The sequence below is a fragment of the Osmerus eperlanus genome, chromosome 7, assembly GCF_963692335.1.
Source record: "Osmerus eperlanus chromosome 7, fOsmEpe2.1, whole genome shotgun sequence".
NCBI lineage: Eukaryota > Metazoa > Chordata > Actinopteri > Osmeriformes > Osmeridae > Osmerus > Osmerus eperlanus.
Window position 1 is genome coordinate 6,017,595 of NC_085024.1, and position 25,715 is coordinate 6,043,309.

At 45.0% G+C, this 25,715-nt stretch overlaps 4 protein-coding genes and 1 pseudogene across 9 annotated transcripts in view; 1 reads left to right on the forward strand and 4 right to left on the reverse strand.

Moving 5' to 3' along the window:
- The first annotated feature begins 171 nt into the window (after window positions 1-171).
- LOC134023914 (ADP-ribosylation factor-like protein 2-binding protein) lies at window positions 172-1,323 on the forward strand (annotated as a pseudogene).
- A 1,145-nt stretch (window positions 1,324-2,468) lies between these two features.
- Window positions 2,469-3,961, reverse strand: LOC134024010 (speriolin-like protein). The gene is made up of 4 exons (XM_062466380.1): window positions 3,752-3,961; window positions 3,382-3,585; window positions 3,120-3,244; window positions 2,469-2,887 (listed from the first exon to the last, which is right to left on the reverse strand). Exons 1-4 carry the CDS (start codon window positions 3,915-3,917, stop codon window positions 2,555-2,557), a joined length of 828 nt encoding a protein of 275 aa, XP_062322364.1. The 5' UTR covers window positions 3,918-3,961; the 3' UTR covers window positions 2,469-2,554.
- A 518-nt stretch (window positions 3,962-4,479) lies between these two features.
- On the reverse strand, window positions 4,480-6,792 carry grinab (glutamate receptor, ionotropic, N-methyl D-aspartate-associated protein 1b (glutamate binding)). Its single transcript, XM_062466169.1, is given in 6 exon segments — window positions 4,480-4,632; window positions 4,956-5,093; window positions 5,258-5,392; window positions 5,723-5,923; window positions 6,263-6,321; window positions 6,750-6,792. Coding segments are annotated over 6 exon segments (729 nt in total).
- A 2,261-nt stretch (window positions 6,793-9,053) lies between these two features.
- rbm24b (RNA binding motif protein 24b) lies at window positions 9,054-14,776 on the reverse strand. 2 transcript variants are annotated; one of them, XM_062466782.1, is made up of 4 exons: window positions 14,429-14,776; window positions 13,866-14,055; window positions 13,614-13,668; window positions 9,054-10,878 (listed from the first exon to the last, which is right to left on the reverse strand). In XM_062466782.1, the coding sequence occupies exons 1-4, from the start codon at window positions 14,603-14,605 to the stop codon at window positions 10,524-10,526; spliced, it is 777 nt and encodes a 258-aa protein (XP_062322766.1). In that variant the 5' UTR covers window positions 14,606-14,776; the 3' UTR covers window positions 9,054-10,523. The 2 variants fall into 2 exon arrangements, with proteins under 2 accessions (XP_062322766.1, XP_062322767.1); XM_062466783.1 differs by having other exon boundaries at window positions 13,932-14,055; window positions 14,429-14,773.
- An 860-nt stretch (window positions 14,777-15,636) lies between these two features.
- Window positions 15,637-25,715, reverse strand: part of kif13a (kinesin family member 13A) — a 38,976-nt gene continuing 28,897 nt past the window's right edge. The window contains exons 26-41 of one of the 5 annotated variants that reach the window (XM_062466786.1): window positions 25,227-25,259; window positions 23,934-24,033; window positions 23,509-23,635; window positions 23,196-23,251; window positions 22,940-23,064; window positions 22,389-22,565; window positions 22,165-22,257; window positions 21,881-22,033; window positions 21,395-21,472; window positions 21,227-21,277; window positions 20,931-21,021; window positions 20,506-20,660; window positions 19,660-19,824; window positions 18,461-19,340; window positions 17,990-18,310; window positions 15,637-17,868 (exon numbers count right to left, since the gene is read on the reverse strand). In XM_062466786.1, the coding sequence (XP_062322770.1) occupies window positions 17,735-17,868; window positions 17,990-18,310; window positions 18,461-19,340; window positions 19,660-19,824; window positions 20,506-20,660; window positions 20,931-21,021; window positions 21,227-21,277; window positions 21,395-21,472; window positions 21,881-22,033; window positions 22,165-22,257; window positions 22,389-22,565; window positions 22,940-23,064; window positions 23,196-23,251; window positions 23,509-23,635; window positions 23,934-24,033; window positions 25,227-25,259 (2,739 nt within the window). In that variant the 3' untranslated portion in view covers window positions 15,637-17,734. Of the gene's footprint in view, window positions 17,869-17,989; window positions 19,341-19,659; window positions 19,825-20,505; window positions 20,661-20,930; window positions 21,022-21,226; window positions 21,278-21,394; window positions 21,473-21,880; window positions 22,034-22,164; window positions 22,258-22,388; window positions 22,566-22,939; window positions 23,065-23,195; window positions 23,252-23,508; window positions 23,636-23,933; window positions 24,034-25,226; window positions 25,260-25,715 lie in introns of all 5 variants that reach the window. The other 4 variants (XM_062466784.1, XM_062466785.1, XM_062466788.1 and 1 more) reach the window with 4 other exon arrangements.

A 25,715-nucleotide genomic window follows, 5' to 3' on the forward strand; every position in this document is an offset into this window, starting at 1 on the left:
TCTATTTCAGTTTCAGCCGAACTCATTTTGTCCGTGACGCAGGTGCAAGAGGTTGCGTGTTGGTAGCTCAACCAATAGGATAAAACAGATGGGATATTTAAAAGAATATCGCCATGACTACATAGGGCTATTGTTATATTTGTGTACCTCGATTTATTGTACCACGATATATTGTTACACCCCTACCGGATGTCGGTGCTCCATCTCCCAGCTTGTCAGCTTGCTGAAGCAGCCTTCGATGCAGTGATTGGAAGCATAGAAGACATTATTATGGGTAGGTGGAGAAGCAGATGGTGCAAACACAGGTTTTATTATTCGTGTGAAAGACGTTTTTGTCGGGCTAAATGTTCATTTGGTTTTTCGATGTTGTTTTTCCTTCTTGTCCTCAGGGGAGGAGTTCCAGTTGCTGCAGCAGAACTTCATGGAAGAACACTACCTGGAGTTTGAGGACTCTGAGGAGAACAAGCTCATCTACACTCAGATCTTCAACGAATATGTAAGACATCTACCACCCATCTACCCCTTCTCTCTTTCGTACTCCAATACATACCAGTATCACATTTGATCTCCTTTCCAGATAGAACTGTAGGGGGAGCAACAGCTAGCACAGAGGATTCCTGGTTTCAGCATGAGTTCCTTCATTCTGCTGTTGAAGACATTACAGCTGCTGGTAATATCCCCAAGGCCCCTAGGTGTCACATGATGCCTTTTAAACTGCTTTCAAATATGCGTCTCCTGCGCTTCTTCTCTCTCCTGTTCTAGGCAGCACAAGGATGAAGTGTCTCACGACATCTTCTATATGTTTTTGACGTTTACTGACTTTGTGGCCTTCAAGATGTTCAGTGACTATAGAGCTGTGAGTAATTACTCATCCTATGTCTGAAAGTTCCATCTCCTTGCTCCAGCTGGGTAATCACCCATTGATTCAGCCCTTTGACGGATGAAGAAATAAAACATGTATGTGTGTGTGTGTGTGCAGGAGCGTGAGGGGCGTGGGTTTGACCTTGGCCAAGGTCTCTCGGTGAGGTCCCTAAACTCTGCAACTTTCAACCGTTAAACAATAAAATTACAGGACTGGAGTGACACACACACATACATCATACAGATATACATGAACATTATGGCAACAGGATGAAGTGTTTGCAGGACTTACCAGTTCACCTAGAGGAACATGATCTCTGCTACAAATCTGCTGACTACCATTGCAGACAGCCTTGCCTTGTTCCGCCATACAGACATCTGTATCCTTACCATGGGAAAATAAAAAAACAATCTGTACATAGTAAGCGTGAACTTACTTCTTGTGCCAGTGAATGTAACTGATGTGTCTTAAGTACTTGAAATGTCTTGTTTTTTCAGATGAAAATCTAGTTATTTTTTAGCTTACTGTTTTGTAGGTAGATGGTTTGGTAGTTGGCTAAGTAAAAAATGCATGAGCATCTTTCATAGAACTATCTCTTCATTTAGAGTGCTCCCACCCAGGGGCGTAGCCAGAATAATCTTTTTGGGTAGGCCTAGAAAAATATGGATAGGCATCAGTTTTTTTTTACTTATTTACTTTGCGATGTGCACCCGGTGCATAATTTTTCGGAGATATTTTCGTTTTTGGGTAGGCCTTAGAACAAATTGGGTAGGCACAGGGTAGGCACATGCCTACCCGTGGCTACGCCCCTGCTCCCACCACTGTCCAACTAGCCAATGGAAGGCTGTCTATTCATGGTGTATCAATAACATTGATACACAAACAGTGTTTTCTACCTTTCTTTAATATAGGACATACCACTGTATGTCACTGGTTTGTACATACTGTCTGTAAATATGGTAGATGCGACGACGTAGGCTACTTATCCAGAAGTAGATGTCACACAAAAGTCTCCTTAACCCTTGTGTTATCTTCGGGTCGTTCTGACCCATCAGTCATTGTGACCCACCGTCGTATTGCAACAACTTTACCGCATACAAAAACAAAGTGAAGCATTTTCTTTTAACCGTTGGGCTGTCTCAGACCCCCCACATTGCGAAGGTTAAAAGAAAATTATTTTTATTTGTTTTTGTATTGGGTAAAATTGGGTAAACACAACGATGGTTCGTTATGAACCTTTGGGTCATGTGACCCGAAGGCAGCACGAGGGTTAAGCAGGTTCTCCATGTCATGTCCCTTTCCGTTCGCCATAGCCATACACCTGTAGCCTACATGCACAACCCTACAAAATCGTTGCCTGAGTAGGTCTATCTTTTCTTGTTTGTTTGTTTTTTACAAGAGACTCAGATCAGGGCAAGGTAACGCTACATTGATGTCTACATAACTTTCTACATAACTTTCTACATAGCTGTAAAATATACAATACTGTTTTGTGTCTAGCTCTGCTACACAATCTCAGGCATGAGTCATGAAGAGAGGGCTAGGCCCAATGGAGCTTTATGTGTGAGTGACTCACGTCTCAACAAAGACACATTTAGGACACAAGAAAAGTTCAAATATTATTGAGCAACAGCAATTGTTTTTAGAATAAAGCAGTGTGTAACAAGCCCAGGGTGTGCTTGCTTCTCCGATCTACCACAAGAAGAGAGGTTTGCCATCCTGCCTGGCCATGTAGCAGAGACAGGTGAGCAGAAGTAGCAGATCCTTCAGCAGTTTGCTGGGAGTTGTGTCGATAATAATTTTTCGAAGGTAGTCTGGGTTGTTGAATCCCAGTTCCAGGATGTTGCATGAATTGGGCCTCTGCTTTAGGATGCCGTAGGTGTTGATGATGAACTCGGTGAAGGGAGGGTGTAGTGAGCTGCAATACCCAAGCTGGTTCAGTCTGCTCATGAGCTCAGCATGACGCTGAGAGAGCTGAAGCTGATGATTTTCATTCACTTTGCCCGTCATGGGATGTGTGGTGACCTGTGTTAAAAAAAACGAGGAAGAGGAGGATTTTGTTATACTATTGATTAATCATGTCTAAACTCAAACCGAAATAGAAGGTGGTTTTCAATATTGCACACACTCTTGTAAACTGGCAATAGATAGTAAAATGACAATAGTGATTCAGTTTTTCATTAGTCATTCATGGAGTACTGGAAGGTTACTGTATGCCCAGCAATGAAAACACAGGCAACTCATTTGCGGTTCCCACCTCTATGATCTTGTCTCGTATATTGAGAACAGTGAACCCATATAGTCTGGCCTGGCCTTGGAAAACATGGGACAGAATCCTACGATCCAGCTGAAAGGCAATCTCCCCCACCAAACGCTCCTGATCTGTATTGACACATGAATTTGTTTACTTCACTTTGGCATTCTATTATATAGAATACAATTCCATTGTAATATAAAATGATCATATTTGTGAAAAAGTTAAAACAAGAAATTAACATTTTAACATATGTTCCACAGACCTGTCACTTTTTGCAATCTGTAAGTGTAACTACTGCTTGCCCGATCTTCATGTGGACTAGGGTCTGTGAACATGGAGCTGTTATTGAGAGACTTCTGGGCAATGGGAGAGGAGGTTTTATGGACTGTCCGGTTTGACTGATGCAAGTCATCTCTGAATCTGTCCTCATTTAGGCTGTCATACCACTGAAGTGTTGTTTTTCTGTCTGGGGAACAATCACAGTTTGTGCAAAACCTTTAGCTACCATTGACAGCATGGATTATGCATTATGTTGCAGGGTAGACCGAGGGACAATGCATCTCTAACACCACCTAGTGGCAGAAGATGTCAAATGCTACTAACTCATACAGTATTACATTTGATTCAACTACCTGTTGATCCCATCAGAGTATTGCTGGTTAAAGTAGAGTTCTGCACTTTGGATCGCAGATCTTGGTTTTCTCTCACCAGGCCCAACATAATTTTCAAGTTCCCATTCTCCTGGCGCAGTTTTTCATTCTCTATGTGTACTGACGCACAACCTCCTACTGTATCCATGGCCTGAGTCCAGTCAGTAGAGCCTTAACACTGCAGTCTGCAGACCCCAGTCACATGTGACTGTATCTAACCAACTCCACAACACAACCTTAGTTGAGCAAAATATAGTCTCTTTATGATGTCATAATAAACAATGATTGTAAGTCACAGAATATCATTGTTGTTATATTTCAGCATTTACAGGCATTCTGGGTATTTGACATGCCTTTCTTTGATCACTTTTATTCCACAGGCAACAAATTGCAATAAACATATTTCCATTTGACAAAAAAACCCCACAACAAATTCCTTTAGGGTTAAAGTACAATAAAAATAAGGATAACAATAAGTAAAGTCATCACATACTCTTCTGATAATAATAGTTATCCTTCTCTTACTGTAAAGCCAGGTGTGCAACTAAATTAGAACACAAAAAGAAGACAGAGAAAACTGTACATGATCTATAAATATACTATATACCTGTATATGTGTATTACATTCAAGAACTGTAGTATATCAAGACTACATTTTACATAGTGATTTGGTTAAAAAAAAAAAATTAACATCCCACTAACACCAAGTCTTACGAAGAATGTGCTTTTCCAGTAATTGAAAGAAGAGACTTAAAGATGTTGATGATGTCCAAATACAGACTAAGAGCCCCAAAGACGTACTCGTCTGGACTCAGGGACATTTTCTTGTTGCCCAACAACAGCACAGTGTCCACAGCCAAGAACTGGAATCATAAACAAATCATGTAGGAGTCAGGTGGCTGAGCGGTTAGGGAAGCGGGCTAGTAATCAGAAGGTTGCCAGTTCGATTCCCGGCCGTGCAATTTGACATTGTGTCCTTGGGCAAGGCACTTCACCCTACTTGCCTCGGGGAGAATGTCTCTGTACTTACTGTAAGTCGCTCTGGATAAGAGCGTCTGCTAAATGTAAATGTATGTTATACTGCTGCTCATTCAATTACAGTCCACACAGAAACATATTCATTTAGATAAAAGAAAAGACAACTTCCAGTCATCTATTAAAGAGTTTTGACGGGTGAAGAACTTACACAGGTAAAGAGAAGTGCACCCAATGAGGAGTAGACAATCTGCAAGATCCTGTCGTGGATGAAGATGCTGAGGATGCCAAAGAGAAGCAAGACCATCAGGCAGACAAAGAGCACGCCTTGACAGGAGGTGAAGTCATACTTAACCCTTAGTCTAGGGTGATGAAGAGGTCAGAGAGACACAGGGGTTATGAGTGCTTGATCTAATGAACCTGTTATCAACTGATCTCCATCCCCCATCATAAAGTACATACTCTAGCTGTTCTCAGACATACACAGTTCTTCCCCAGACAGAGATGTGCTACACACACCTGCAGAGAGAAGATGACCACAAAGACACAGGCAAAGGTAGTGATGCCCACAGCCATCAGGACTGCATCTGTGTCATGGAAACTGGCAAACATCCCCATCATGTAGGACATACTCAGCGTCAGGATTGACTGAAAACATCATCAATAGATATCATCAGGATGCGAATTACGGGGGGGTTTGGGGGGGGGGCTGGTTTGACCCCCCTCATTAATACTTGGGCCCCCCCAAAAGAGGTAAAAACAACAGGTCGGGGGGGTCAATATATTGTTCTTACCTCTATCGTAAATATTACTTTACGCCCTGGATAAGAAGTTGACCACCCCCGATTGTCATTGTATAATTCTCACTCTGGATATCATCTCATTAATCTAGATTCTAAAGACCACTTCCATATTTAAAAGTTACATGTTATCTTAAGAAAGTACATGTATTGATAAAAAGAATCTGAACGGTTCTACCAGTGTAACAAGGTTTCATGGATGCCTGTGGCGAATGTCTCCAAGGCAGCTCAGTACAATGAGGGTCACAAAGAATATGCCGTAGGACAAATAATATGTCCAGACATAGAGGTGAGCAAATGTCTTGATACTTTCCACAAAAGTGAAGATTGACACAAAGCCACACGTCACCATTAGTTGAACGGTCAGGATCAAGAATACCTGGTGGTGGATCACAATAGATTCTCTCAATGGTTCTGACAGCAGTTTGTACAAGCTTAAGTATATTTGGTGTTTTACATTTACATTTAGTCATTTAGCAGACGCTCTTATCCAGAGCGACTTACAGTAAGTACAGGGACATTCCCCCTGAGGCAAGTAGGGTGAAGTGCCTTGCCCAAGGACACAACGTCATTTGGCACAGCCGGGAATCGAACCGGTAACCTTCAGATTACTAGCCCGACTCCCTTACCGCTCAGCCACCTGACTCCCTCGTTTTCATATGGTTTTGTCACTTATGTTTTTTGTAAAACATTAATTGTGATGGGATGTTCCTGTTACCTTCCTGATGAAGGCTCGCCTTATGCTCTTGTCATTTAATGAGCCAAAATCAGAATTGCCTTGGATGTCCCGGTTTCAATGAAGAAATGCAAAGTGCACACTAAAGAATCTAAACAAATGACAACTTAGTAATAATAATAATAACAAACAGTAAAAGAATATATGCAAGTTTGCTTTCAATTAAAATGATATATTGTAAAATATGTTACACATATTAAATAATCAAAATAGAATATGCAAATACAATACAATCAAAATTGTTGACAATACAATCAAAATTGCATACCTTTCTCCTTGGCACGTTTCTTTTATTCTTCTGTTCTGGTTGTCTCTTAGATCTGTGTGGGACAAGAGACTATCAACCAAACAGCACACAGTATAGTTACAATCAATCCACATCTCTTCAGTAACACTTCCTTGGTGAAAATGTCTGCTGTATTAAAAAATGTGTCCTTTACTGAATCATACAATTTCTAAACATGCTCACCATTCACGTTGAAGTCCTGATCATAGGGGCCATTGGAGTTCATGGGAGAGTAAGGCGAAAAAGGGCAGAATCCTGGCTGACCCGGAGGAAACATGGGCTGTCCAAAAGTCCCTGGTGGAGGGAAAGGGAGTTCCCCAGGTCGTCCAAACATACCAGCCGGTGGCACTGGCATCCCTGGCAACCCCTGCACGGCTGGTGGTGGCATACCTGGTGTGAGCAAACCTGAAGCATCTGGGTGTGGCAACCCAGGGTTAAGTGGAACTCTTAGGGTTGTCCCTAAAGGGATGTTTTGAAACATCCCTTTAGATCTGGGTGGGTGAAGGGTTCAGGTGGTGATTCTGGGTGAACAGCACTAAGAAACCTGATAAAGGATCTAAATCTTGATCAGGTTGGATGGTAATGGTTGAAACTTCGAGAAATGGTCAGGGAGGGTTCGAGAAGGGAAGCTGGTGGGGACGAGTCAGCTTACTAGAAAGGATCGTCTCTGTCACAGCTAAAAGTGCGGACAATAATATTGGAAAACAAACACACAAACTGGTTCAACAAATGTAGGCTTTATATAATTGTCGTAGGCTACTGCATTGCAAAGTTAATTCTAACGTTAAAAGTTAACTTGTTTATGAATACGGTAAACACATTTTATGGATCATAGTAACAATAAGAAGTTAGTCGCAAAAATTTGAATAGAAAACGTATGATATTTTTCCTTGTCTTTAAATCCTAAATCCAATTCAGACCTCTTCAATTGTGTCGCACCGCTTTACCAGTGCCACATTTGTTTCTCTCTTATCTAGCATGCCACATAGGGTAAGCACAGCGTCATTTATAGAATAAATTGACTGGTGTCATCTCTGCGAAACAGACCAGGGGCTGCCAAATCACTTTTTCACTGATAGGGAAAAAATATGCTTATGATAAAACACAGTGATAACCTTGAATGATTGTGACAAGCATCCAGTTCAACACGAAAACTATTCACCATTGCAGTCACCTGTCCCAACTGAAAACATTCAGACACATTCACTTGGGAAAGACAGGTGACCTATAGCTGTATGTCCACTGGGCCTCAGCTGTCTGAAAACATCAGAACTTCATAATAAGCTTGTCTCTAAAACAACTGAACGCTTTGTAAGAGCTTGCAAAACGTACTGAATGGTTCATAACAGGTGGGGAATGGAGGATAGAGTTCACAGCTGCCTCTCTGACCTGTGTCTCTATAGGTGAAAGACTTCTAGACTAGAGGAGGGGTCAGGGGTGACAGCTGGTTTCTGAGGTTGGAGAACAGCAGGTCATGTCTGTAAGGGGCATGATTGTACTATCCCTCCCATGGGTACTATAAGGGTATAGTAACTAAACATACAGTATATCACATTTCGATTTCTGAAATAGCGGTCTGGTTGTTTTTAGTCAAATTTTCTTTAATATGATAGGTATAAATCTCCTTCATTTATTCAGTGTTCACAAAACAGTTGCTGACATTGTGTTATGAGGATGGACAGCTAAAGACTTCTGGTTCCGCTGAGAAAATTAGGGGATAGGAACTTCACCTACTTACTATTTTGGTGAGCAGGTTCATGTGACCCATAGCGGTCCACATTAATTCTTAATGTCACTCGAGAAGAGAGGAGGAGTGGGGTTAATTATAGAAATACATTTACAAGGAGAGATCAAGATGGAGTTGTAATTCTTCAGATTTAGATTTTTGTGTCATCCAGTTTTGACCAAGATTCCTCCTTCTGTTGTTTGTCCTGGCCATCGAGGTATAAATAGTAAATTTGTATCTGATTAATCTCATGAGCCCAGTATTAATTTCAACCTATTAATAGCACCACAGAAATGTATCAAAAGGGAAAAAAGTACACAATCCACATAATGATAATAACATGGAAAGGAATGTCATCACATTTTAATATTTTATACTGCCTGTCTTGTAGTCGAAATGTGATCTAGTATGATCTAACCTTTGTCTTTGGGACTATTGGGGACTGTTCTGGTTTGACACACAGAGCCTGCGGTAGAGGGATTCATTAGGGGCCGACCAGACTGCTAGCTCCTTCTGCAGTTATCACATTCCCCAAAGGTAGACATGTTTTCCCACCTGTTTGAGTTGAGTTTGCTGTGACAAAATAGTGGCTTACATATCTCTGTATAAATGCATGGTTTCACCGTTCTTTAGTTCCTCAACTAGACTGTTAGATTATATTAGCACCTGTCATTATGGTTAGATAACAAAGATGTGAAATTACCTGAATTAAGGTACAAATGATTGTGCTTATTCTAAAAGAAATCAATCCTTCGATTAAAATGGTTAAAGACAATACATATTTTATTTGTTAACCAATGAGTGCCTAGTCAGAATCACACATTTTAAAAGAAAAATTGGAGGAATATTGCACTGGCATCTCTGAGTGACATTAATAATTTCCAAAAGGAGAAACATTTTCAGATTCAGATTTTCTCTCATGAAACATTTCAAGTATAAAAAGTTCCAAACAGTGTAAAAATCCCTCTAATTAAAGGTAACAAAAGGTAGATATGGAAATGGAAAAAGGTATGTAACTTAGAAAATACTACAGCTTATTCTATTGCTCATAGTTTTACTAGCTTTGTTATTTTACCCAAAGGAATACAATTTTACAAAAGTATGGGGAAAAATAGTTTTATAGAAAAGGTATAAATCCACTGCCTTTTGTTGCAGGTTTTTGTTTTTCCAAATATATAATTATACAGTAAATTCCAGTTAAGCAATTAGAATAGCACACCTGATCCTTCAACAGCTGTATGGTACAGTACATAAAGAGGAACAAAAAGTACCCATCCATAATCCAGATGACTCCAAATTGCTAAAGAGTCTGCACAAAATGGAAAGTTCCTTAATAAATACAAGAGTACCAACATTTAAAAGGCACAGTGGGAAAACATTCTCTGAAGAACATTATTTTCAGTCTGAAAAAGAAATTCACAAAACATTGAGCTGGATTTCAAGTCCAGTGTACTCCCATCCCGGTGTCTGAACTGATCAGAAGAGAAGAGACACTGGGCAACAAACTGAAATATATCTCTGTTCATGTGGCTATCAGCTATGTGTTCTTTGGAGGCTGCAAACAATACGATCATCAGCAAATAAGTAGACGTATTATCATACCAAAGCCCCTTTGATACTTACTGAAGTTAGCATTGCATAGTTTAACATTGATCATTAAGTATGGATATGGAAACATGAAATTAGTTATTTGTACCATGCGTCTACAGTTTTATTCCTTGTTTGCAATAAGGTCTTTATTTGGTTTGTTTAGCTATATTTAGACATGTTTTTAAAAACAACCTGATTGTCAGACTTGAGTGCACTTGTGAAGGACATATAAAACTACACATTGCAATAAACGTTAACCATTTCAATATCATTTTACGTACAAAATGCATCAGTGGTTTTGGGGAGCCTGCTACTTAAATAAGGATTAATATGTTTTTTCTTACTTCTGAATAAATATTAAATATTCATACTAGAATGACAAGACAATACTGATAATTGAATAATAAGGTAACGTTTCTGCTGTTTCCTTTCCTGGTGATCCTCTTCAAGTTCTTGGGGCAGAAGAGATGACAGTGCTTCCAACAACAACCTCTCCACCATCATCATCCTCCTCCTCATCATCCTCATCATCACCCTCTCCTCTCAGCTGTCCCTCTGCTAACACTAACCTCTCCCTCGTCATGTCCCGGGGGTGTGTACTGCATGACCCACCCTTGACGGTAAACCTGCCTCCACAGTGCTTACTGCATGCGGTCTGTCTGGAGCTGCTGGGTCTGGTACTGGCCAAAGGCTGCAGCCGCTGCTGCTGCTCCTGGGGTGGCGGCGGCTGCCAGCGGCTGCTGCACAGCGTAGCCGTACCCGGCTGTGGTCATGTAGCCAGCTGGGGCCGGGGAGGCAGCATAAGGGTACTGCTCGTAGGCGGCAGCTGCAGCTGCAGCAGTAGCAGCAGCAGAGTACTGGGCATAGGCCGCGCCGGTGTAGTCCAGGTACGGGGAGGAGGCAGCGGCAGTAGCCGCCGCTGCAGTGGACTGGACGTGAGGAATGACCATGCTGGGTTGAACGAAGGCCTGGGGGTAGACGTAGTGAGCTGGAATCCTGTTGGACATAAACATACAGGAGGTTAGAACAGAAACACTTGATAGACAATCTTAAACTGAAGAAGCAGGCGCCATAAAAAAACAACAACAACCCAGTTCTCATATCATTAACACAGCAAAACCATTCAATTACAATGGAGGGACCCTACCGAGAGAAAACTATTAGCATAATATCAAAAAACGAGCGCAGCTTTCAAATTTTGAGTCAGAAAAAGCATTGGAATCATACTGGAATAAAGGCGTTAAGCGAAAACAGCCCACACCTCTGCCGGTTGTGACTGAACCAAGGTTGTCTCACACCACTTGCGAGCTCATCTCACAACACCGCAACACAACACCAACCAAGAGTAGGATGTAACTGAACGTTTACCAGTCCACATACAATCACATCACACACACAAGCATGCCCACACACAAAAATCATGGAAACACAGGAGAGAAAATTTCACTGAAGAGGCTTTGCAGAAAAATTATGGCAAAAGTGATTTTAAGCAGTTGAAATAGGCACTGTATATGTTCTAGTGGGGTTTGTGCTGTAGTCAATACCGATACATTGAATAAATTCGTGTCTGGAAAAGTAAGTTGTAGACTATGGGGCCGTGGACCATGGAAGTTTGAGTTTCTGGGCAGATTTGGCTCTATTTACCCCACTGAGTTTTAGTCCCCTGTAGCACACATGCAGAAGAGCAGGTGTTAGGGTGTTAAATCTGTCCCTAGATGTACCCTTCTACTCTCTCTGCCCCCCCCCCCCAACCACACTCACATACATACCCGTCTGTTTGACTGACAAGAGAGGCTGGAGGCATGCTATTTTTTGCTCCCCTTGTCATCCCTAAGGGACAAGCTTGAGCAACACATGGCATGGCACTCATCAAGTCTGATGGCGGACTCTGTCACTCCTCTGTCTGAATGACCTTCACGAGTCTCCTTCCCTCGCGTTCACGTAACTGTCTACATTATTAACTTGATGGTGTGACCACTTCTGTCTAGTCATAGGATATGCAAGTGGTAGCCTCCAATGTTTCCTTACATCCGAGTAAATATTTGCTATACCTGTCTAAATATCTCAATATCTTACGGTACTACCGTTACACTCAAGTTGGATAACCTTTGTTTTAGGACTAACCAAGGTTTTGGTATTGTTCACTCCTGCAAGATGTGGTTGGATCCTATTTTAGCTACAAACTCCATAGACTAGTCATCTGCAACAGGAGCCTCCGTTCTCAATTCCTCCAGACAGATATAAAAATACTCTTGTTACTGTGCTGCTGAACTGGTTCAGTCAACACAAACTATTCTGAAGGGCTAGGGCAGGGCGGCCATTTTGTGCTCCCGAATGTTCGGGGCTAAATAAAGGTGCTTTGTAAATCACTGGGACACATGGGTAATCCCTAGGACACAGTCACACTGGCCCCCGGGCACATGTCTATGTCTAGCTGCCCACCTGTTGTTTGCGGGTGAGTGGCCTTCTCTAAGACATACATTATTAAGTGCACTGTGGAGTAGAGTGACTCCCATTTTCCATCTGAATTTGAGAAGCCATGTGAGCCAACAGCTGCTGTCAGACCGGTACCACTCTGTCAGTTTCAACTGTCCTGTGCGTCTGCAGCCTGTCTCTTTGTCAGGCGCTGTCTGTCTGTGTTTCTTTTATATTTTAAAGATATTAGTTCAACACGGGTCTGTAAAATATAGGCGTTAATTTTAGATGAAAAGCTACTTATGAAAGCAATGGGTTAATGTGAGAAAATCAAAACAGAAACCACAGCATTATGAGTAAAGAGAAAAAAGAAAACAGGAAAAAAAAAGTCCAACATGCAAGCCAGGGATTGTTTTGTTGCAGGGGATGGATTGTCAAATATTACTTCCTTGACTGGGTGATACACCCCATGAGCAACAAAACATAGTGAACGTATTGTTAACTGAAACCAGAAAAATACAACCACAGGCTAAAGCACAATCAGTCATTAAAAAGAAAAACAAGAATCAACACCCCATGTCAAACAAAGTAAGTTACATCTCCCTAACAAAATTTCAAATGTCTGCAAAAAAATAACCCCCAAAATCCCTCCTAGGACCCTCCTCCCTCCCTTCCCCTCCCCACTGCAAGTGAATATAAGCACACAGTTAAGCTGAAAACCACTTCATACTGGTACCAAGGCACACACCAATCTAAGGACTATATGGAAAACTGGAGAAAAAGAAAACATCAACTTCCATGCATCTAATCACCATTTCAGCTTGTTTGTGTGTGTCAGAGTTTACTGGTAACACTTTAGTGATCTGCCCAATGCAGACTCAGCTATTCCTCAAACCATCATGTCCCTTCACCAGCTATTTTAACCGTAATCGACCCTGTCAGATCAGAAAGAAATGGACAACATTGAGTCAATTCTGTAAGAGTTTTGGACAAACGGTCACTTCCTCCAGAGTCAATAACAATAACAAGCAAAGATGTGCACACACCAACAGTCACACCGGGACACACAACATTGAATGGGTGGGTCAAAGTTATAGTTCTACAAGAACTACAGAAATGTAAAAAAACAACATTTCTAATGCTAATCATTTAGCAGATGTAGAATGTAAGTATTAAATACTTTTATACATCTATTGGTAAAAATGAGTCTGTGTGCAGAAAAATGTTCTAATACTAAATGACAAACTCTAATCTGTAGAAGATGTTTCACACAGACATGATAAAGAAAACATGTAACGAGGTGTGAGGCGACCTACCCATAAGGCCTTTGGATGAACGCCGGGTGGATCTGAGGCACTCCGAATGAGAACCCTGGAACAAGAAAGTTTTTTTGACTCGACCATCCTGCATGACAAAGTAATCAATCTAAACCACCCAAGTATGTCATACAACGTCAACTTGCCACACAGTGAGGGTTAAGGTTGCTGAGCAACACTGCGTCAGTGTCAAACACTCCAGCACATACGTGTGAGTAAAAAGCAATAGTTTCTGCTTTCATTGTTCTCCACCTTGGTCGTCCAAGTTGTGAAAAAAACCTGTGGCGCAGCCCTCAGCCAGGGCGTCCAGGCCCTCACCTGGCTGCATGACCCTGGGCTTGGCTCCCAGGTAGGCCAGGTTCACGTTGGCCTTCCTCCCATCGATGATGGGGTTGGGGTCCTTACAGGCTCTGTCTGCGGACGCCCGGTCTGCCATCGTCACCTGAGAGCAGCATACACAAATCTCCATTTAACAACATAAGTCAGTTAACTACTATCTGCCATTAAGCTCTACATAAGTACAGTTTCGTACTGTCTGTAATTGAATAAAGGGATGAATCCGCTAGTCTTTGATATTGTGAGTGCCAAATTACTCTGTACATGTTGGAACACTGAGTGCATAATACATCATAACTTTGTTCATGTGGCGTGTTTGTTCATGTAGCGTGTTTATCGATAGCCTGAAATAATTATCTGTTAAAGTTAAACTTTATCTAACCATTTGACTCTTGCCAGCAAGCGTTGACTGGTCAAGGTAGTCTGCAGCTGCATACACCAACATGTGTGCATGTGTCACACTAAAATTGATTACTTACGAATCCATAACCTCTTGATTTTCCCGTCTGTCTGTCTGTGATAACAACAGCCTCATCGATATCACCGAACACCTCAAAATATTTCCTGAGACTGGAGTCCGTGGTGTGATATGGAAGACCCCCAACAAAGATCTTCGTGTAGGTTGTGTCTTTCTGTGCTGAGTGCATCATCTGCATTTGTGCAAGGGGTTGGAAACAATGTTTCCACTATATTGAACACTGAAAAACACCAAAGTTTAAATTAAAAAAGAAAGTGTTGGTCCGGGATGCTTTTCTTTGGAGCGAAAGATTCCCGACACCTGTTTGACAGAAGATCTGTTTCAGCGTTCCGCTTCTGTGCTTCAGAGCATGTACATCGCTTTACACGTCACCTAACTCCGCCCAGGACACGCACTACGCTCCACCTACTCGACCTGGTGGGTGACTCGACCACACTTCATTGGTTTTGAAACGAACAAGTAATGTCTATTTACTCAATTTGTGATTATAGCGTAGGCCTACTGCTCCTTCACAGGAAAAATAATCTGAAATAGAAACCTTCACATTTTAATTTCTTGTCGGTGGTAATTTGTTGTTGTTGATAAAATCATATTCCTTTAGCCCACTGTGCTTCACGTAGGCCTAGAGGTGATTCGTTTAATATTTGATATCTCATTTACGCTTATGGTGTTTATCCACACATTTGTGTGCAGTCATCGTGCCCCATATCACACCTGTTGCATCACACATCATGGTCACACGGGGTCAATAGGAACAGCTGACTACCGATGTCACAACTGTAATGTCGCGATCGTGTTCTGGCTTTTGCAACAACTATCAGAATTCGGAACACCTCCAGAATAGACAAATACATCATACATTTGCTTTTACTGTTATATAGTAAAATAGAAAAGATCACCCCACAGCCTACTTTAACAACAGACAGGCAGCTCACAGTGACATATCTAACCAGCTGATCTATCGGGCTTTGTGTGATGAACAAACGCTACAGTGGCCGTGTTTGAGGCTGACGTCTGTAGCTTCTCTGTAGACCCAACACAGATGGGTCACTTCGTGTGCCATAAATCTCACAGGGGAAGGCAGCATTCCCCTGGACAAAGACCTGTGTCTATATCCAAGGCCCTAGTGAAAACAACTGCTGTAAAAACGTATGAAATAATTTTGAAAGATTGAAAGATTGTTGGGAGTCAAGAGGTCCACACAGGCTGTACATTGTAAACGTTCTGTATTCTAGAACATCTTTGTACCAATTAAAACAGTTTGTTGAGATACAATATAAATACAATTCTGTACATTATAATACTGTAAAGACTATGTTCAAATACATTTCTATTTACAGCTCCTTGTGAGGGAGAGCAGCTTTGATGTCATCTTTAAAGTAAGGTCTTGGGTTTCTTTCATTTCCTTGAAAATACAGCACTTTAAAACAACAATATATCAGTTCCACAGCTCACCACATCTATTGCTTCCATAAAATATGATCATTCAGTTTACAAAAATCACTTGTTACATCTCTTCCTGATATTGTCAATCATCCTTTTATCATCCCCTCCCAGTAAAAAAAAAAAAAAGTTCATTTATTGGCATTACTAAGTACCTTTACAAATACTTGAAATGTTACTTGTCAAGTCAAATGAGAATAAAAAACGCGGTCAAAAAAATATCTTAAAAAAGAAAAAGATACTAAAGGCGTTACCAAGAGCTATTCAATCAAAGAAGGTTGGGTGGCAATTTGAAATGCCTCAAGGGCATCACGTCATACACAGGCTTCAGATCCACACACATTATTCTAGTCAGCACATCCTTTGTGAGGATTTAGGAAAAGCAGTCTGTCATGGATATTCCTGCCCATCTTCACAGAGACAGGGCAGTAAGGCATCAGGGAGGCCGCCAGGTCTTAGTAAAAAGCCTAGCCTGCTTCATACTGATCATAGTGTTGACAGACCTCAGGTCCCTTTGGGAATTTCCCTCAGTGTCCTGCCCTTCCAGACGCACCAAGCAGCAGGGTCACAGAGGAGCAGTCACGGGATCCGTTTGCTTGTCCCACACGGAAGACTACATGATGAACTCCCAGGGAGGTCTACTCCAGTGCAAGCAATCAGACGGCAATGGCGATAGTCCCAGCTTCAGTAGGGGCTAACTGGTCATTCCACAGTGTTACAGTACTCCAACAAAACTCATTTAACAATAACCGACAGCTGAGCTGACTGCAGTCATAGCTTCAAAGCAGTTGCGATTTGCAGGTGGCCCAATGTTCAAAAGGGCTTGTGGTGTTAGTCATGTGGCACTGCGCATTAACTAGACACATACAGTATATATGTACACACAAATACACACAAGCAAAATATGAGTTATATTCAGCAGATATGAAACCCTAGTTCTTTGGTTACCCCTGACATATCATCATGACTTCAATAACAAACTGTCATTTGTTAGTGTATCAACAGTAGTACATTCTTCATCAAAATATCCCAGATTATATCCCACTTTGACCCAATAGGGAGGATATGCATGGTGTTTGACATAAATATCACATAATGAACAAATTTGATTATACAAATGTAAGAAAGAGTGTCGATAAAGGTACTTATCTGATGACTCAGTCAAAGGCTTACCTTTCTATCAAAAAATATCAAATAAAACAAATAAAAGCATGTGCATGTGCATGTGTGCATAGTGAACGTTCGGTGAACAATGATAGACATAAACGTTAAAATACACTGGTCAGCCACGCTGAAGAGAAACAGTAATTTACACAAAAATTGGTTTGACGGGGAAAGGGATGAATTATGAGAGAGAAAGAGTGAGAGAGAGATAGGAGTCAGCGGGGTCTCTGACCTGGCCCCTTTCTTGGAGGGTTGTAGTCCAGGACCCAAGCCCTTATCCTGGAGGGTAGTGGCCCAAGACCCATGCCTGTATCCTGCGGGGGGTGGTAGCCCAGGACCCTGGCCTGTATCCTGGGGGTGGCAGCCCAGAACCCTGGCCTGTATCCTGGGGGTGGCAGCCCAGAACCCTGGCCTGTATCCTGGGGGTGGCAGCCCAGGACCCTGGCCTGTATCCTGGGGGTGGCAGCCCAGGACCCTGGCCTGTATCCTGGGGGTGGCAGCCCAGGACCCTGGCCTGTATCCTGGGGGTGGCAGCCCAGGACCCTGGCCTGTATCCTGGGGGTGGCAGCCCAGAACCCTGGCCTGTATTCCAGGGGGTGGCAGCCCAGGACCCCGGCCCCTATCCTGGTGGGTGGTAGTCCAGGACCCTGGCCCCTATCCTGGGGATGGTAGTCCAGATGGAGCAGTGTCTTCCAGGGTCCTAGAGAACCAAGGTCTGAGGTTCTGAGTCCATACAGGGGGGGCCTCTGGTGAGGCGAGAGGGCTTCACAAACACCCCGTGGCTAGGAGCACAGCGGAAGTACACCCTCCCTTGGACGGTTCCATTGTGCTTTCCTGAAGGGAGAGAGGATAGTAAGCACAGACCTATTCACACACACGAACACACACCCTAAAACAACCACACACGTACCAATACACAATGGTATTTACTGTTTGGATTTTCTCCCTCACTCACCCACTGCCAGGTCCAGCTCCACTCCCACCCAGATCCCCTTGGCAAACTCCACTCCCCCCACGTAGTGCACCGTGCCGCTCCTCTTTCCTACCCACACCTGCTCCCCGGGGGCCATCCAGTCGGGCAGCTGGGCTGCGGGCGTGCTCTCGTCCCCGCTGGAGTCCCCCGAGGGCTCAGCACTGCTGGGGTTGGGGCTGGGGCAGGGGCTGCCATGGGGAAGATCTCCCTGGGTTGGCTCCTGGATGGGGGGTTGTCCTCCTCCTCGCTGGACTTGGGGTGGGACTCGGACTGGGGCAGGGGCTAGGACTGGGGCTGAGGCAGGCCCCGAGGCTGGGGATGAGGCAAGGGATAAGACTGGGGCAGGGACTGGGGTGAGGCCTGGGGCTAAGGCAGGCCCTGAGGCTGGGGCTGAGGCAGGGGATAAGACTGGGGCAGGGGCTAGGACTGGGGCTGAGGCAGGGGCTGGGGCAGGGGAGGAGGCTGGGGCTAAGCCTGGGACTGGCCCTAGACATGACCCTGAGTCTGGGTCTGTGGATAAGACCAGGGATGGAGCGGTGGACAGGACAGGTATCCCACACTCTTTACCATTGTGATGATTGCAGTTAGAGGCTTGGGTGTGTCCCAGATGAGGTGTGTGAATGATGGCCGAGGCATGCTGCTTGGTCGCTTGTTGGGCCTCATGCCCTCTCCTCGGCTGGTCGGAGGGCAGGCGTGAGTCCTTCTGCTGCCACTCCTGCTGCCAGTGTCCAAGATCGCCATCTCCAATGCCGTCGTCGGCCCCTTTAAAGTCTGTGAACTCCTGGCTGACGCTGAGGGCACACCTGCTGGGCTGGGGGGAGGCCTGCTTCCCTAGCCGAGCAGGAACACTGATGGAGGAGCTGGCCAGCGACTGCACAGGGGTGTGGGTCTCACCCCTTGCCGAGGCACTTTGGGTAAGGGTGCCACCTCGCCCCGGGGGGCAGGAGGGGGGATCCTGGGGGTCCCGGTCAGGTTCTCTGGCTGTGGAGCTGAGCTGGTCGGAGCTGTCGCTGGTACTGAAGGGCATGTCGGACAGCGTGGCGTTGGAGGCGCTGTTGGAGAAGTAGCCACTGGTGCAGCTGCTGGCCGTGGGGCTGCGGGTGACCTCTCTGTCCCCTCCTCCCCCGCTTCCACCACCTCCTCCTCCCAAGCCCCGGCCTCCCCTCAGCTCTGAACGTGCACACAACGCCCCCTCCTGGCTATCCAAGGTGGCGTTGTACACGTCAAAGTTGGCAAAGTCCTCTGGGATGTAAGGCTGGTAGCGGTGGAAGTCCTGAGAGCCCAGGCCCAGACTCATGGCCATGTTTAGGTCCGTCTCCTCCTCCTCCGAGTCCTGACCAGAAGGACAGGGGCGGACACAACACAGAACCCACCGAGGACAAGGTCAAACTTCTCCTTTCTGCGGTGGAGCCTACACCTTCTCTCATAGACCACGAGGGTAGACTGATGACAATGGATGTTTTGATGGGTGTTGAGATGAATGTTGGGCAGAAGGCAGGTAAACATGCGCTAATGACATAATGCATGTGTGTGTGTGCGTGTGTGTGAGTATGTGTGTGTTATTCACAGAGGGGCCTCCGGTGTTTTTTGGGTGGGTTTTCGGCCAGAACAGTGTGTCAGTGTGTGTGGCTACGTGTGTGTGTGACACTTACAGCCGTGTGTGGCAGTGTGTGGCTGAGCGGTCTGCTGATGGAGGTGGGGGTGGGGGTGGAGGTGGAGGTGGAGGGGGTGCGGTGGCCCTCGCTGCCCGCCCGGGGCCGGGGCCAGGGGCAGGGAGGGGGGAGCAGCGTGGGGCTGTCCACACATGAGCGCATGCTCTGCAAGGTCAGAACAACAGCACACACTTCACACAAACAGGCATGCATGGAGCAAGGCAGTTACCAAGCTAACAGTCCAGTGCATTCAAGTGTTTACAGTTAGTTTATGGCAGATGGCACACAGACATGCAGACGATGTTGAATGGAACACACACACTTTGGTTAATTTACATTGTAAGAATAGCCACAGTTAACCCAGGCTTTGTGAGGATGAAAACAATAAAAAGTTAAATGTAATAGTCTATATTGGAACGTACACACAACATTAATGTAGGTTGGCTGGATACACCATTTGGTTGACTGTAGCTATTCCTGGGTGAAGTCATGCTCCTTAACAATGAAGGATGCCTGTCTGGTGGAACACGGCCAGGTGTCAGAGAACATGAGGTTCCCATTCATACAGTAGCTAAGGCATTATAGTCCTCACACAGATTTAGTACTATTAGAAACCTGTCACAAATGTTGTTTCATGACAAAACATTGTCATATTAATAGATAGTTATTTTCAGAGAAATACTGCAACATGAAAAGAGTGACGTTTGTTTGAAGACAATGCACATACAAAGTGCTATCAAATTGCAGAAGTAGAAAAGAGTGAGATGAAAAAATAAAAAATACAAAATGGACAAATGTGAGGAGGGGGGGACAGTTCTCTGTCCCTTGCTAGCAGGGTGACCTTACCTCCTGGCCCAGCAGGGGGCGTGCTTCCAGGGCTTTCCTGGCCTTGTTGTTCTCCTCTCTGACTGGCAGCAGGGACTTGAGGAACTTGGGAGGCTGGGGAGAAAGCACCTTGAACGGGCTGGAGTTGAAGAAGGTAGGGCTCTCTGGAACCAACCCTGTGTAGAGATCCAGATGAGGGGAAGTTCATCTTGAGAAAGACCAACCATCACAATGTGATGGTTGTGTCTGTCTGGGATGATGATGTCTGTCTGGGATGATTGTGTCTTCTGGGATGATTGTGTCTGTCTGGGATGATTGTGTCTGTCTGGGATGGTGGTGTCTGTCTGGGATGATTGTATCTGTCTGGGATGATTATGTCTGCCTGGGATGGTGGTGTCAGGGATGATGGTGTCTGGGTGGGATGATTGTGTCTGTCATGAGGTTACCCTGGTTCTCCTTGTTTTTGAGGGGCGTTCCACACATAAAGCCTTCTTGGGTACTGCAGTCAGAGACGTCTAGATGACTGTCACAGTGGCCCTGCACAGGAAAACACAGGTGTCATCTACTGTATATCTACAGCTCTTAAGAAAAAAAGTAGTATATCTACAGTATATACCTATATCTAAGTGAGCAGTCATCCATTTGCTTCTCTAGACTGTTTTGAGAGAGTGACGAGCCAGGATACGTACATCAAGCCGATGAGCAAGGTTAACATCTCTTTGCCTATTGGCCGTTTCCTTACCTTGCAGTCGTCATCATCGCACCCGGTCAGATCCGCCTTGCTGCAGGAGGACTGGAGGACACAGACAAAGGAAGAAGGTCACCCTCGACTGACACAGGCTGGGGTTTCTTACGTTTCCTGTAATTGAGTTGGAGGCTTATTGGCTGAGGGTGGGTGAGTGTCCCTTACATGGCCCACGTTGGGGGTGCTGATGCTCCGTCTCAGGTGTCTGCCTTTGACAGAGAGAGCCTCCTTCACTGTCACCGCCTGCCCACATACAAACACTTATCAGAGGCTGTGTTTGTGTCCGGAGGTTTTGGGTGTGTTTATGTTTTTGTGTGTGTATGTATAATAAGACTGTATTTATATAGCATATTTCATACAAGATTTGCAGCTCAAGGTGCTTTACATAAAATCAATAAAAACAATAATACAAGTGATAAAAGTAATACAAAATCGAACTCAACAAAAACATAGGCCGCAGTCTTTGCGGTATCTCGAGCCACAGTCTTTGTATGTATGTATGACTAGTTGTGGGTGGTGTATGTTGTTGTATGTGTGTGTTCATATGTGTATGTGTACAGCATGAGTATATGTGTGTTTATATGTGCACATGTACATCATGTGTATAATTGACAGTATGTGTTTGCATTGCATGTGTTCCATCGACCCGACCTGACGCAGCCTCTCCAAGCTGAGGATGTTCTCCACCTCCAGAACACCTCTGGTGTACTTCTCTATGTAGGTCTCTCCGTCATGGCTCTCCTCACTCTCCCCGCGGGCCGCCATCAGGGCCAGGGTCTCTCTCTCTTCTGGCTCCTCCGAGGCCTGGCCGACCGACACACACAGGCGGACAGGACAGTAGAACAGGACATTAAGTGTAAATAGATCATTTCGATCATTTAGAAAAAGTAGGGTGGAGAATTCAAAGGCCTTAATACAAGAGCCCACACTAGTACCTTTGGTACGTTGGACACAATCTCATAGGTGACTCCACAGGAGTAAAGAGTGTTCTTCAGAGACATTCGCCTCTTTAGACTCTGAGTGAAGCTCTACAGGAGAAACACATTTGGTCAAAAACTAAACAACACAAACTCCATTACAAAAAGTGAAATACTTTGTGGTTAGGAGCAACCCTGACTGGCAGCCTGACGGTGACTCCAGAGCCTGTGGTGGTAGGCACCTGTTTGTTGTAGATGTTGACGGTGATCCTCTTGCGGACCACCAGCTCCATGGAGGCGGGGTGGCTGAGCTGCACCGTGGCTTTGATGATCAGGTAGATGCGCTCGTTGGGCGAGGTCACCCGGTTGAGGTGCACCGAGTCGTGGATGGACGAGTCCCAGGAGCACAGCGCTGACACCTGTAGGAGGACAGGGATGTAGGTCATAGGTCAACCGGATTATGCTGGTATCGGGTGACCACAGAGGAAGCTCACTGCTCGATCAAATCAAATCAAATGTATTTGTATAGCCCTTTAGACAAGCACAGAGGGCTTCACATACGCCCATAGAACTGCACCTAAACCAACCTGATAGTTTCCTGTTTTTAATGTTAATCCAAGTGCCCATGCACTACTATGCAGATAAGCATAATTTCATTGGAGAATATTCTCAGAAAATACTTTCAAAACCAAATATGTGCCTGGGACACAAAAGACCATCTTTTTTGAAGGAATGTCTAGTTTTTGCAAGTTCTTCTTTTGGCCAGAGGGGGGCAGCGGAGGCCCATTCTTACCTCATCTTCACAGTGTTTGATGATGGGCAGGTAGAAAAACTGGCTGCCGTGCTCCTTGGGCAGGATGGAGTTGACCCCGGCAGCATGGGGCCCTGTCAACTGCTCATTCACTGTCAGGTTGTCAGCTGGGGACACAGACAGACATTTCGACAGTCAGACCAAGGAGGGAGGACATCCCCACCACGTCCTTAGGGATGACGATGGCTGGGATGCTGTGTGGATGCTGGCTCATGGCTATGTGTGTGAAGAACCTCACCATTCAAGTCCAGGAACAGGACAGGGATGTGAGCCTCCATTCCAGCAGGGGGTGTCCTAAAACAGAAACAAATATGTCATGTGTGTGTGTCTATAAATATGCGTGTGCATGTGTATATTTGTGTGTCTGCATCTGTTTATGTGTCTGTGTATGCATGTGTGTGTGCATATCTGTGTGTATACATATAGGTGTATTTGTGTGCGTGTGTGTATATATATATATATATGTGTGTGTGCGCATCTGTGTATATATGTGTGTGTATGCATGCATGTGTGTATGTAAGCATGTGTGTGCATGTGTGTGTGGAGCTCACCAGTGTGCGGGGGCCCCAGGTATGCCGCTGCCAGGAGCAGGCACCAGCACAGCGTTCCTCTCCTCCGTCAGCCCCACCCACTGCTCCACCAGCCGCGCCTCGCGCTCTATGTCCTCCTCCGACTTCTCTGGAGGGGGGGGGGGACAGAGGAGAGAGGGTGAGGAAGGAAGTGGGGGGGAGACAGAGAGTGTGAGAAAGAGGGAGAAAGAGAGGGTAGAGGAGAGAGTGATTCAGAGACAGAATTAGAGCGAAAGAGGAAACGGAGGTGAGAGGGTGAAAATTGGATGGGGGCATGGGGAAAAATAGAGAGAGGGTAGAGGAGACAGATCCAGGGCCAGAAATAAAAGGAGAGAGGGACAAGAACAGGTGAGAAAAGGACAGGCGGACTGAGAGACAGGAGAACCACATCGTCCTCCACAGCTCACCATGTTTGTGGATGATCTTCTTGATCTGCTCGTCCAGATACTCCCTGCGCTTGATGAGGGCCTCCGACCAGCGCTCCCGCACGCAGTTCAGGTCCTCCTCCTGCAGTCAGTGAAACCACAGTCAGGAGAGACCAGCCTCAGGAGAGACCAGCCCCAGGAGAGACCAGCCCCAGGAGAGAACAGTCCCAGGAGAGACCGACCTCTGAAGAGACCAGTCTCAGGAGAGACTAACCCCAGGAGAGACGACCTCTGAAGAGACCAGTCTCAGGAGAGACTAGCCCCAAGAGAGACCAGCCTCTGAAGAGGCCAGCCCCAGGAGTGACCGGCCCCAAGAGAGACCAAACAGCAGGAGAGACCAAGCATCAGGAGAGACCAGCCTCAGAGGAGACCAGTCAGGGAACTCACAAGGTCAGTAGGACACAGAGGAACTTCACCACAATCAACTGAGTCCCCCCTAGTCTGAGGGGGCTAACCTGCTGCTGACACATCTTTACATGGTCAAACAGCTGGCTCCTGGAGTTAGTGCTGACATGGGCTTACTGGAAGTCACTGAGTCAATGTTAATCCTGGAGAAAGTCCCATAGATGAAAGCCTGCCTGAATTACAGCATGTGAGCCCTTATTTTTTTAGGCTTGGAAAAAGATTAGGTCGAGATTTCAGATGTTCCTCACCACCCATGAGCATGTACACACACTACCCCACCATATCCCAAACCACACACACTTGCACATTCACAGTCCCTGAGGATCCTACCTGAATGGCAGGACCGCCTCAGAAAAAGAGAACAAACAAATAAACAATCCCAATATGCACTGCACCCCTTAACCCCCTCCCACCCCCCCACCCCCACCCCCCCCATGCAAAATCATTCATGCAGCCATGCGTAAGTTGGTCAGGTGACTTGGGTGAGACAAACAGTATTGTTCCTGCAGCTTTTCAGTAGCGGGAAGCAGACAGTGGTCAGTTAGTTTGTGTAACCTGAAAGGGGGAGGGGGGCGGAGACAGAACCCCAGACAGAATACTGATTGGTGGCCCAGGAACGGCTCTTCCTGTATCTCTTTAGGAGCTGCTTCAAGATTCTTTAGGGTTCGAAGATTTTTGACACAGTGTTGTGCTACATTCAGGGAAGGTTCCCCCGTCCAGAAGGAACACAATAACCCAGGTCATCTTTAGTGAGGTGATGGGGGGCCCCTGCCTCTCTCCTCCCGCCCCCCCTGCTCCCAGTGTCTGCAAGCGCGTGATCAGCAGCTGGGTGTCTGTCATGCTTCTGAAGCAGTAGGATGAGAGGGGTACCTGATAACTATCCATATCGTCATCCTCCTCTCTCTGGCAGGAGAGAATAAAAGCACACGCTCAGTCAGACACCGCACACCTCTCCACTAGCCTCAGCTACAGGGCCACAATCACAGACACTGGAACACATGACTGTTACAGCCACAGAGAGTAGAAACAGGGATGCAACAACAGTAGATGGTGATAGGTTCACCCGAACCTGGATGTACACTAGAGAGCACAGAAACGCTGTAATCACTAAAAAATGGATCGCTCATGTTTCTGTTTCTCCGTGAACTATTCTGGCTCAGAACCTATATTCATAGAATCATAATGTCTTTTTTAAAGCCTTACATTTATATATATATATATATATATATATATATATATATATATATATATATATATATATATATAACAAATAAAAAAGCTGTAAGGACCCCTGAAACGCAAAATAATTTACTCTAAAGCCTGACACTTTTATAGTTCATTTCCAGGGTATACCGTGTA